The sequence below is a fragment of the Polyodon spathula genome, chromosome 53, assembly GCF_017654505.1.
Source record: "Polyodon spathula isolate WHYD16114869_AA chromosome 53, ASM1765450v1, whole genome shotgun sequence".
Classification (NCBI taxonomy): Eukaryota; Metazoa; Chordata; class Actinopteri; order Acipenseriformes; family Polyodontidae; genus Polyodon; species Polyodon spathula.
Window position 1 is genome coordinate 1 of NC_054586.1, and position 12,349 is coordinate 12,349.

At 45.8% G+C, this 12,349-nt stretch overlaps 2 protein-coding genes across 2 annotated transcripts in view; one reads left to right on the forward strand and one right to left on the reverse strand.

Annotated features, from left to right (window-relative positions):
* Window positions 1-1,764: 1,764 nt before the first annotated feature.
* LOC121307101 (leucine-rich repeat-containing protein 3-like) lies at window positions 1,765-8,302 on the forward strand. The gene is made up of 2 exons (XM_041239223.1): window positions 1,765-2,491; window positions 6,043-8,302. Exon 2 carries the CDS (start codon window positions 6,094-6,096, stop codon window positions 6,850-6,852), a length of 759 nt encoding a protein of 252 aa, XP_041095157.1. The 5' UTR covers window positions 1,765-2,491; window positions 6,043-6,093; the 3' UTR covers window positions 6,853-8,302.
* A 103-nt stretch (window positions 8,303-8,405) lies between these two features.
* LOC121307112 (aladin-like) overlaps window positions 8,406-12,349 on the reverse strand; it is a 4,575-nt gene continuing 631 nt past the window's right edge. Inside the window, exons 2-6 of the mRNA XM_041239239.1 lie at window positions 12,155-12,248; window positions 11,254-11,321; window positions 11,020-11,101; window positions 9,489-9,573; window positions 8,406-9,074 (exon numbers count right to left, since the gene is read on the reverse strand). Of these exons, the coding sequence (XP_041095173.1) occupies window positions 8,922-9,074; window positions 9,489-9,573; window positions 11,020-11,101; window positions 11,254-11,321; window positions 12,155-12,248 (482 nt within the window). The 3' untranslated portion in view covers window positions 8,406-8,921. The remainder of the gene's footprint in view (window positions 9,075-9,488; window positions 9,574-11,019; window positions 11,102-11,253; window positions 11,322-12,154; window positions 12,249-12,349) is intronic.

Here is a 12,349-nt window from a genome sequence, read left to right on the forward strand (position 1 = left end):
GCTTGCCCATTCTGTGTGTTCCTACTTGACTGCAGCACTGGGGTTTGCTCTCCTAAGTGTGTGTGTGTTTGTGTGCAGGCTGTCTCTCCCGGAGGCGTGGCGTGGGGTGCGCGATGATGCCCTCTCAGCACTCAGCGGTATCCCGGACTGCATTTTCGTTCATGCCAGCGGCTTCATCGGGGGCAACCGGACCAGGGAGGGGGCGCTGGCCATGGCACGCCACACCCTGGAGGGGGCAGCCAAGTCCTCCGCCAACGGTAACTAACCTGAACCACACTGGACCGAACAACGGCGCCAGCGCCAATCGAAGAGCAACGAGCTGCATGCTGGGTTTTTGTAATAAATAACTACAAATATATATGTTGGTTTAATTGTTGTTTTTTGTAGTAGTGCCAGTGTTAACACAAACCTTTCTTTTTTCTTACAAAAATTACACTCCAGAATTGAATTGCAATTATCTTTCTAGTTGCTGTTCTCAGCAGAAAATCAGCAATCAGCGCGAACCCAAGCAGCTGTCATTTCCTCTTCCCTCGTTCCACGCAGAAAATTAGCCCTGTCAACACCAACGACCCTCGGCTGATTTCTGCGAAGAGTTTGACCCCAATAAACGGCTGGTGCAGTACCACGGATTTGCGGAGCGTTTATCCTAATGAATGATCATGTGCCTAAAACCTCCGTTACCCGCTAGCATGGGGACTTAACACAGACGGGATTATTTCTGTAAAATTTGAGTGTGTGTGTGAGAGAGAGAGAGATAATAACACGGCTTTTATACATCCTGTATGACTGATCACACCCGCTCTCTACGCTTGGCTGAAAAATCTGCTGTGTGGGCTTGATTGAGAAAAATAAATGAGTGCAGCTTTACACTGAAAGAGCCTTCAGGACAGCTCCAGCCACTTAATTCAGCTGCAGTAATGATTGCGTGGAATGGGAGGGTAGCGTCGTGGAAGGTAATTAGAGTCATGCTGAGATTGAAGAATAAACCAAAAGTACTTGTACTCGTCACTCATTCTGGTAAGATTTAAACAGCTTTCAAAAACACCAATGCACGTCTGGCTGAATCAACTAAAACTGCACAGGTCTGCCCAATCCCTTCAATTTCTCGATTTTAAAACCAAGGACGATTAAATAATAATAATAATAATAATAATAATAATAATAATATTAGAGTACATTTTGTTTCATCAGAGGATTAGTAAGAAAGGGATTTTTGAGAGGCAAATCGGACTAGTTTTAAATACTGTGCTATATTATATTATAATGCATTGTATTATGTTCTATTCATTCACACATTCAGAATGGGTAACGCGTATGTTGCTGTACTGTTTGTTTTTAATATTATGCAATACCCGGGGAGTCTTTCCTGAGATCACTTGCAGCAGGGGGAGGTTATAAAAAATAAAATAAAAAAAACTCCCGAGCTGTTATACTGCAGCTCTGTAAGAAACGACAAAGTGGACTGCTTTCCTCATCTGTGTTTTGTCTAATGTTATTATTATTGATGATGGTGATGCTAACATTTTGTATTGCTGATGTTTTTATTATATATATATATACTATGGCAATTCGCATGTAGCTCGAACAGTCATAGCAGTCTCGTGCAAATGAGACTTGCCAACGGTGCACAAGCAGTGTTCGCCCCACATGCGTGTGGGTGTTTATACACACAATATATTCAATTCAGAAGCTCTCTCTCTCTCTGACAGCGAGCGACCGTCGTCAGTCATAGCATTAGCCCCCCCCCCCCCCCCCCCCCCCCCGTCTCTACCGGCTGCAGGTGACGCAGTCACTCAAAACAGCCATTAAAACAGCGTGCTCGGTCCCTTTAAACCCGGACAGCGGGCGCGTCCACAGCAAACACCCATCTCTGTGAAAAGACGTGGACGCGCGGATTGCTGTTTCATTCAGTATTTTATTTTGGGGTGGGACCTGAAAAAGACGCGACGGAGAAGCACTTTGAAGGATTTATCGGACTAAGTTGTTTGTTTATTATTATTATTATTATTATTATTATTATTATTATTCTTATTCTTATTAGATCCCTAGACTCCAGGTGTGGGTGGACCCATCCCAATGTGCCTCTGTCGATACAGTTATTATTCGCGTAGCTGTGCACAGGCTACCTGCCCGGTGTGATGCATTTCATTGAAAGGGGTTGAGAGATATTCAATAAACAGGTTTGGGGGAGAGCCGCGGCTCAACAGATTTCAACTGCAAAAACAAAACAACAAAAAAAACGCCTTTTCCAAACTGCGAATCGTGAAGTTGGATACTTCCCCACTTTTCAACCGTGTGCTTCTGTTATCGTCGTGTTTTAATTTGGAGATAAATGCATACGTAGGTTTGAAATCATTTTGTTAACGTTTTAGTTTACTAATCGCATACTATACAATTATTATTATTATTATTATTATTATCATCATCGTGTTTTAATTTGCTTTCACCGTGGGCGCCTGTTGCAAGCAGTACACAGAGATCTCTTCGACAGGTGAGTTGAAGTATGTTATATTTTGCACACACACATGCCTTGTATTTGATTACCAGTCTGCACGATAAGGCTATACCCACACGACAGTATTGCACATGTCACGACATCGCGAGGTGTGACAGCTCCACACAGATTACCTGATGTCGGGACTAGCACGCATCATTTTGTTTCAATGGACCGAGGTGAGAGAGCTAATCTAGGCGTTCAAACTGCAGCGTTGCTCCCCGCGGTGTGTTTACAGACAATCGTGCTTTTAGCCAGTGGCTTCACAGAGACGATTTCCTGACATAACCGGCTCTGTCCCCTTTCTCTGTACTGCAATCAAATAAAACGCAAAGAAACATTTCTCTCTGCTCAGCCCTGCGTGCTTATATAACCCGTCGCGGCTCTTTTTAAAGCACTATAATTTGTCCCAGGAATAAGAGACTCGCTTTAATCCGGCAGATTTCCGACTGGACTCAGACAATAGATAATCCATCGCAATGAAGAGATGTGTTATTATAATTCAACACTGTAATATAGTCTGTCAAATACCTAGTCATCATCTATTATTATTATTATTATTATTATTATTATTATTTATTATTATTATTATCTTAGCAGACACCCTTACCCAGGGCAATTTACGGTACAAAATACAGTGACTTCAGTCCTAATAAGAGCAAATACAAAACACAGTACGATTTGATATCGGGGCAGATCAAGTGCAGATAACAGTGCAGAGAGATACAGCAGGGTTATATAAGAGTGCAGGTGAAATACTAGATACTAGAGATTGAGTTGAGTGCAGGATTGAATACAGTAAAACAGGGAGTGGATCAGTACAAGTTAAAATGCATTAAAAGGCAGAGTGCTGTATTGTCCAGAAGAGAAGAGTTACAGATCCTTCACTGGAATTATATATATTATATAATATATATTACACACACACACACGTGTACAATAAATACATATCAGTTAATAAATAAAATGAGTCAATTCAAGTTCATTAGCTCATTTCTTTATGGTAACAGTCTCCCTGTGCTTTTCCCCTCGGCTGTACTGTGCATCAAGCATGCTTTGCCATATTGTTTTTAAAATCTGCTTTTCCATACCTCTCTGGTCTTTGCAATGCTTGCCTCTGATTTTAGCTGCGCTGCGGTCCACTAGTATAAGGGAAAGAGCAGCGCGAGGTCTGTCTTGCTTTAGACCCGTGCTCTCATGCCCAGCAGGGAAACACAAACATTGGCTTGTGCTGTACAAAGACAGGAATATAGAGTCTGAGTGTTTCACTTATTTGTTTTTTAAAAGAAGAGAAAATGTCTTTGGCATAAACTGGAACCAAACAGCTAAGAAAAACAATCCAAGGTTTCTGAAGCACTAACTTTAACGGACATATTAAAGTCAAATCATCTTATTGCATTTCTTTCGTTCAATAAAAACAGAGACACGCTTCAGCAACACAGCGTTTACTCATTGTTTACACAGAGATTTTTCTTGTGTGTTTATTATTTTTGTAAGGGACCTTGCAAGACTCCTTCAAGACGACACAGGCCTAAGATTCTTATCCTTCAGAGTTCCTTTCCTGTTGCTATAAATATCTATCCCTCATTAAAGATCTAGGGGAGGATTAAAACAAATCTAGACAAGCATTCTACATTCTATTTCAAAAAGAATCTTTCAATCTCTTGTGTGGGTGACCTGCGCCACTTGTCCTACTTCAAACATAATGAGAAGACTGATGAGGCGATTTCATGGAGTTACTGTTTCACAGTTCCGATTCTCTTTGGAATTAGAACGCAGGGATAGAAGACTTAATTATGAGCACCATTTAGAAAGCATTTGTTCCAGGAAAGCATTCAACACTCACTCTCTCTCTCTCTCCCCCCAGAGGTGCAGCCCAGATGTCATTTCATTCAATAACTGAAACAATGCGCAGGGCTTGGTTTTAAATGTGCATACACAGCAGGGTGCTTTCAAACCTGGGGGAGACAGGGGAGGGGAGGGGGGTACGGGGGTGCCTGTGCTCCTATATTGTTTGTTTATCCTCCTAGCCTGGTGATTAGAGCTGCTCTGTGCGCCTCAATGTTTGCCTCCTTCAAAAGCAGTGAAGACTCTTCATATTAGAAGTCCTTTGACTTATAGGTTTTCCATGCTGCTAAAGAAGGCGTGCAATTATTGTTTTTGTTTGTTTTATGTAACTGCTCCAGATGGACAGCCTGTTTCAGAGCGATTCCCTCTCGTGGTTGGCCATGTCACAGAACCCCTCGATGCGGTTTGTAATTGTAATTCAAGACAGCCTGCTTACCTGTGTGTGTGGAGAATATAACACAAAGCATGCGGCCCCATTTCGCAGGCTGGAGAAGCAATTCGACTCTTTAAAAATAAACTAGCTAACATCAAAGGCGAACAAAAACACCCCGAAAGGGGAAGGGATTTTAGCCACTGTGAGATGAAATTAAAAGTGTTTATTTCTATGCAGATCCGCGATAATGTATGTGCTGCCTTTCACAGGGAGTAGGTCTGCGTGTCTCGCAAAACCATTCCAGTTTGATCCATTCCTGGTTTTGCTAGGAGTTTAATAAGACATGAGCTTGTTCCCTACACACTGTGGCTAATCAAGCTCCTAGTAAAATCTGGACTGGGTGAAACCGCTGTGCAAGAGGAGTCTTATTCCCATCCCCGTTTTTAACACAATTTAAGGAGTGCTGTGTTTCATTGATTTGGTGACAGGCCAATTCAACACCCGCCCCAGTCTGAGACTTTGCTAATCCATTTTTCCAGCGTCACTCCCTGGCTCTCTGTCTGTTCCGTGATAATCCACCCACCCCCTCGCTCTCGAAGATCACTCTCAGCACTCTCATTGGGAAGCTGTCATTTCCGACCCTGGCAGACGCTCCGAATCGCACTGCAGGCTGATATAACTGTCTGCCAGGACACGCAGCACCCTTTCATTTCATATTTCATCACCTTCTTCATATTGAAGCGCTCTTTATCAGCACTGCCCCGGTTAACGTGCTGAATCTGCAGGGAGGCGTTTCACAGGCGAGAGGCAGGTGCTATCTGGGTTTCCAGCGACGGTTCGCCCGTGCCTGGTGTAATTAACACATTGACCACACGCTATCTGACGCCGATACAAGAATGCCATGCGAATGTAATTAAATGGCCCCTTAAGCAAAAATAAACCCTGCCGGTCTCCTGTTGGATGTAAACGGCTTGTGGCCAAGGCAACCAAGTGGAGAGGTGGGGCGCTCCCTAATCCTGTCCCAGGGCGATTGAATCTCGATCCCAGGATTCGCCCGGCTTGTGAGGATTGATTAGGGTTAGATTGCAATCCTCAATCAGAATTAATAAAATGGTTTTGCGAGATTTCTTGCTTAGACTGTTAAGTGATGAAGTGTGTGCAGGACTGTATGAGAAAGGAGAACCAAGGCAAACAATTAACCACAGTAGCCCTGTAACAGAGTGTGGCTGGTTGTATAGAAACAAAATAATTGTGATATAAAATGCTCATAAAAGTTACCTTAACAAAAAAAAAACCCAAACCTGACTGTTGTTTTCATGTTGAACAGGTCCGCCAGTCAGTCTCGAAGACCCCCGAGCCACGCGGCTATGTTGAGGAGATGACCAGCTGCCAGCGAGCGCTCCCGCTGCTGCTGCTGCTGCTGACGCTGTGCGGGCAGGGCTCCCTCTTGTGTCCGGCGGGCTGCCACTGCGCCTGGGACAGCGGGACAGTGAGCTGCGCCAACGCTGGGCTGCAGGAGATCCCAGCTTCCCTCCCGCGGGACACGGTCACGCTGCACCTGGAGGGGAACCAGATCAGCACCGTGCGGGACGGGGCATTCAAAAACCTCCCGCGCCTGCGCGAACTCGACCTGTCCCGCAATCAGATCGAGAGCCTCTCCCCGGGAGCCTTCCGGCACCTGAGCCCGGAGCTCAAGATCCTGGACCTGTCCGACAATCAGCTGCAGCTGGCCAGCAAGGAGGACCTGGGCCCCACGCGTGCCAAGACCCGGCTCCACCACAACCCCTGGCACTGCAGCTGCGCCCTGCAGGAGCTGATCGAGACGGTGAACCTGGACCCGGAGACGGTGAGCGGGATCGTGTGCGAGAGCTCGGCGCAGGGGCCCGAGCACGCCGGCCAGCCCCTGGTCAAGCTGCTGGACGAAGGGGTGAACTTCTGCAGCCTCCAGCGCAAGACGACCGACGTGGCCATGCTGGTGACGATGCTCGGCTGGTTCTCCATGGTCATCGCATACGTGGTCTACTATGTGCGACAGAACCAGGCGGAGGCCAGGAGACACCTGGAGTACCTCAAGAGCCTGCCCAGCCCGCTGAAGGAAGCCAGCGCGGAGACGGACACGCTCAGCACGGGCCTGTGAGCCGGGGTGGGGCTCCGAGCTCTCTTTAACACTCCCTCGTTCCTGGTTTATTTTACATTTGTTATTCGGGATTTCCAAAACCAGCCATCTACCAGTCCACTAAGAAAATCTAAAGTCGTGTTGTTTGTTTTGCCCCCCTCGATTGCTGTTTTAGGAAAACTGTCCAATATTTGATGACTTAAGCAGGACTAGCAAACACGTTGCCGTCCTTCTTTTTAATTTAACGCATGTGGCAGTTTGATATTATTTTGTTAAAGGGAATTTACTGAATTGTGTATCCTAATGCAGTGGAATGAAGCTCTGCCGCTGGGAAGACTACTGAAACACCAGCCCGCTCCTAGTTCTGAAAGGAAGAAGAATAATTTGGATTACAGGATGTGGTTGTTCAGCTCTGGGATAATAACAGACAGCCTTGAATTCTGAATTCTTTACACCACGCTAATAAAAACAAACATTTTAAAAAGTGTTGGTTTGGTCTCAATTTCAAACCGTTTCGTTTCTAGCCCCTACAGCTGCCAATGTATTGATGCGCAAATTTAATTAACATTTTATTTCCAATCGAAAGAAAGAATCTGTCGAGATCTTCATACTGGGAAACTGAGCCGGGGGGCAGGCAGCAAAGCAGCTGTTAACACTGGCCTCTGAGACTCAGCAGACAAGGCTTTTTACATATGTGTGTGTGTGCGTGCATTGGCGGCTGTCTGTTTCACAGCAGGTAACACAGGTCACAGTCAGAGATGCTTGTTTTTCTCTGAATGGAGGATCAGGTGAGTGTGTGGGATCCGGAAACAGAACGCCGCGTGCCAGTGCAGACTGCAGTTCCCCCAGTGTTCCCAGTTCACCTGCCTCTCTATACTGCCTTGAACTGAATTAGCTACCCCATAGCCCGGTGGTACTCGACTCTGGCCTTTGAGGTCCAATCCAGACCCGATATCCAAAACTGTGGATTTTAGAGACCGCCCAAAAAGTTTTCTTATTTCCCCACCCTGCTTTGAGATGTAGATTTATTGGGAGCATCACAACTCAAACAGTCAGTATTTACTCTCATCTGTTTCACACGTGCGCCAGTGCTGCAGGCAGCTAGCCACGCACACTGTCGCATTTTAAACTCAGCTAGCAGGCTTGGTGTCAATTTCCGTTTTTCAAATCAATTCCAAAACACAGCATTGATCAAAACCGCTACTGGCAGCATTGTCTTAAAATGAGCTTCAAGCGGAAGACGGCAACTGAAGTCATGCGAGTGAATCAATGAAACGGTTTAGTAGGTCTCTAAAAACATCAATTCTAATCCCAGCTGGAACTGGGAATGGATTTGAAAGAGGAATTGAAACCCGGGACTGACCCCGGCCCTGCTTGCTCTGTGTTACCAGAGCGGCTGCTGGTTTTATTTTCACAATTGAGAAGCAACACAATTGCAATTAAAACCTACACAGAAAAAAAAAAATATATATATATATATATATATATATATATATATATATATATATATATATATATATATATTATATATATAATATATATATCCCATAATACACAAAATGGTTATTTGGAGATCCCACGCTGTCATATAAAAATACACATGACTCAGGCTTATTGGCGGCTTTTCACAGCCTTCGTTAATGAGAAGGAACGTGCAGCACACATCCTGACACAGGAACCAGATGGTATTTTTGTAAGCGACGAAAAAAGAAAAGATTTGGTGTAAAAAAACCTGTTGCCTTTCAGTTAGACCCGACGGGAGGGGGGCTGGAGAGTAGAAGACATTTCACATCGTTTAAGATTCAGCTAGGGCTTTGATGATGTCACTGATCAAACCAATATCGCGATACGACCCTATCACGATGCGCACGTCGCGGTACGATACGGATCACAGCACACAAGAGACGGTCCTGATTGGCTGTTTCAATCAAGTGTAATAAAGAGGAGTCCGAGATCATTATGATTATTATTAGCAATCACAGATTATTATAATTATTATTATTTTATTTATAATTACAAATTCATAAAAGAAAAAAAAAGTTCGAACACTCATCTCAAGGAAGACACGGTATCTTTAATCCTCTGTCTGCTCAGGAGCCCAGCTCGGAGAACAGCAGTCTCTCGCTGACCTCAGACCCCCGGGAGGGGTAGGGTACGGGGGGGCTGTACCCCAGACTGTGCCGAGGCACCCCGGCACTCACGAAGTAGAAGGGGATGTGAGAGATGCGCCCGTTACACCAGCACTGCGGAGACAAGGAGGGCAAGGCAGGGTCATCTGTGTGCAGAAGCGAGCGTGCAGCTACACATACGCACACACACAGGATTAAAGCCACTTTCTAGGCATCATTCCCTTAGCTGACAGTAACAGCTTTGAGGTTAGGTTAGGTGCTTGAAGAGGGAGAGTTACGTCTCAAATCGAAATCCGCAGGCCAGCCAATACAGAGGTTACTGATGCTATTAAAAAAAACCCAGCAGGTTATATCGATATATTAGATTCATTTTTTATTTTCTGAAAACTGGAAAACCAATATACTGCAGTTAAAATTCTTCTGAATGGAAACTGTCGCCTCCCAAGAGAGTTAGGCGTGAAATATGAATGTTGCCTTCAGCGATGTACACACCGTTTTCTCAGGGTTTCAAACATTTAGGAAACTTACCACGGTGAGCAGGGCTCCCTTCTCGAAGTGCGGGTGGAAGTGAATGAGATGGGGGTCGGCACCCTCCTCCCCCTGGACGAACCCGCTGTGAACACAGAGACACACGGCATGGGCACAAGTTACCCGGGCAGCAGAGCCAATTCCATACAACACCAGCTACCTCGGATCTCAACATCCAGCCCCTGGCAGCGAGGGCGCGAGGCAAGCGAGCCGCCCAGAGAGAGAAGCCACTTCACGGCATGCTCGGTTCCGCTCCACCCCTGAGGAGCTCGGAGCTGCAGAGCGGATTTCAATCTGTGATCCGAGTCAGCGGAAAAACTCCCGCTCCAAGCCGCTCAGCCAGTTTGAAAGGCAAGTCGATAACCAGCTAACGTATTCTCACCAGAGAGGATTCGACAGGGAGGGGGCGAAAGACCTGGAAGGAGGAAGCAATGGACTCTTTCACAAGCAGGTTGCCTTGACCCTGCCGTGACCTCCAACACACTGAGCCGTTATCGCAAACGCAGGCAGTTTAACACAACGGAAAGCTTATTTCAAAGTGTCAGCCGCGAATCCAGGAGGAAGGGCGGGGAATATCTCAGCTGCTTCATCTCCGAGAGGCACTCAGGAGAGGACTCTCATTTCAATAGATGTCGCCAATTAAAAATGTGCGTTTAAAAACGTGCTGCTCTGTAATTAGAAATCAGCAGAGTGCAGAGCACACCACAGCTGTTAATTAGCGTCTCCACTAGCGCCTGTGAAAAAGTGACAGCTCCCATGTTAATTATTCACAGACCTGCTTTAGTTTATTTTTCCCCAAACAAACTTCTCGTGATTAGAAGCTGGGGTCACGCACACAGGCTACAAGTCACTCAAGACCTTGTAAATATCTTAAGCTTTGAATCTGTTAACAATAAAAAGGGTAGAGCAGACATGAACAAAGCAACGCACGCACACACAAGCATGCACGCACACGCACACGCACGCACACACAATCTTATAATATTTGCACAGTACCAGAAAGGTAAAGAAAAAACATTCATATAAAATTCTAGGGTTATGTCCAAATGCAATTCGAAACGTCTGCAGGAGGGCTTGCTACAAAAATGAAGGCAGTTATCGTACTGGGAGTGACTGACAGGCAAGAGGACACAGTCGGTGCACAAGAGTCATTCAGGAGCAGAGTTATGAAAACAAAACACCGAACAGGACAGGTGGGTCTCTACCAGGGCTGGGGTCCATTTCCCAATTCCTGCAAATCACTGATCAGAACTGCAGTGGCAGTACTGTGTTACAAGCAGCTTCTCGAGGGCAGTGGCAGCAGATCACTTCAACTGAAGTCGCTGTTTGTCAGTCAACTAAATTGGCTTCAAAATGAAAGCAGCTGAACTATCGCGACAACTGCCGTGTCTCTGAAACAAAGGAAGTGGAACTGAAAAGCAGGAACTGACCCCAAGCCTGGTCTCTGCGGCGCATGTGTGCCTGTCGGTAGGCAGAGAGGGTCCTCGTTTAATGATTTCATTCGGATCAATTGCTAATAAAAGTTACTTACCAGGGGACCAGCTCGAAGACGGGGCTGGTGCGAGTTTTAAAAACCGCGATGATCGACCTGCTGTCTGACTTCTCAGGGTTTCCTAGCAACAAAAAAAATAATAAAGTCCATCCTAGATACTCTGAGCACTTCCTATTGCTTTTTTTTTTGTTTCGTGGATGGTTTGTTACCTTTAAGAAGTACGGTTCGGCTCACCGCTTTATTCAGCGCGGCCAAACGTTTAATGAGGATTACCTTTAAGCAGCACAGCTAGCCTCTCGCCTCTGGGGTCCCAAGCTAGGGTCTGTATCTCTCCTCCGATGCTGCAACAAAGAGACGTCCTTGTCATCGTCACTCTCAGTATTATCAGGGTTACTATTAGTGCTTGATACCACCAAGAGACTGCCAGCAGGTTTACTGCAGGTGGCTATAAGACTCCCATTGCATAGCAGGTTAATACCTGGAACGGGCGAAACTGCTCTGCAACGGGAGTCCTGTTTCTGTCTCTGCGATTATATCGGATCCTGGTTAAGCTTCAGAATGCTTGGTTTGGGCTGTCTGCGAAATGGAAATCTAGAGTTTCAGCATGCAGCTGCTGCCCCTCTGTAGAGGATCTCTTTGAAAACGTCTCGGCTGTTTGAATCTCATTCCACAAAGAATTCAATTCAGTGGCAGTCCCCTGGGGTTCGTTTGAAGAGATGAAGCTGCACCACACACACACACAAACAGAAAGACACACGCGCGCACTCTGGAGATTACGATGAGGTTCCTTTTAAGATGCAATTTAGAAAGAAAGCACTTGAAGTTTCAAGGTTCTTTCAAACACTTTCTAACCAAAGGCTGGCAGCAGCAAATGTGAAACCAGGCAATCGAGTCACGCAGAGGAAAGGGAATTGGGTTCAGAGGAAAACATTCTGAGCCATGGCCATGCATGTTAATCACACACAGTACACAGCGCCCCCTTGTGCTCTCTTTTTAACAGTACTGGATTATTATTATTATGTATGGATGGTCCAGCTACAGCATCATGAAGAAGAAAAAAATCATTCCTTATCAGCTGAAATTGCATTAACAGAGCAACAGCACCACCTTGTGGAGAGAACAGGACATGCCACCTCAGGCTGAGGGACATCACCGTCTGGCTAAGCTGCTTCACCTGGTCTCTCCATTGCTGGTCTCAAAGGTGGTTTCTGACAGGTCAGCCACGATCGCAGAGGACTTCGAATCCCCAGCCTGTCCGAGCAGCTCCCCTGAAACAGAGCGTGGAAAAGTACTTCCTCAGCGAGAGATGAACATACCAAATCTCATCTACTCATAGCCTCATTCTTTATGATCCAGGATAAAGTGATTA

Excerpts from the sequence above, each read along its gene's own strand:
- LOC121307101 (XM_041239223.1), top strand. The coding sequence starts at position 6,094 with ATGACCAGCTGCCAGCGAGCGCTCCCGCTGCTGCTGCTGCTGCTGACG.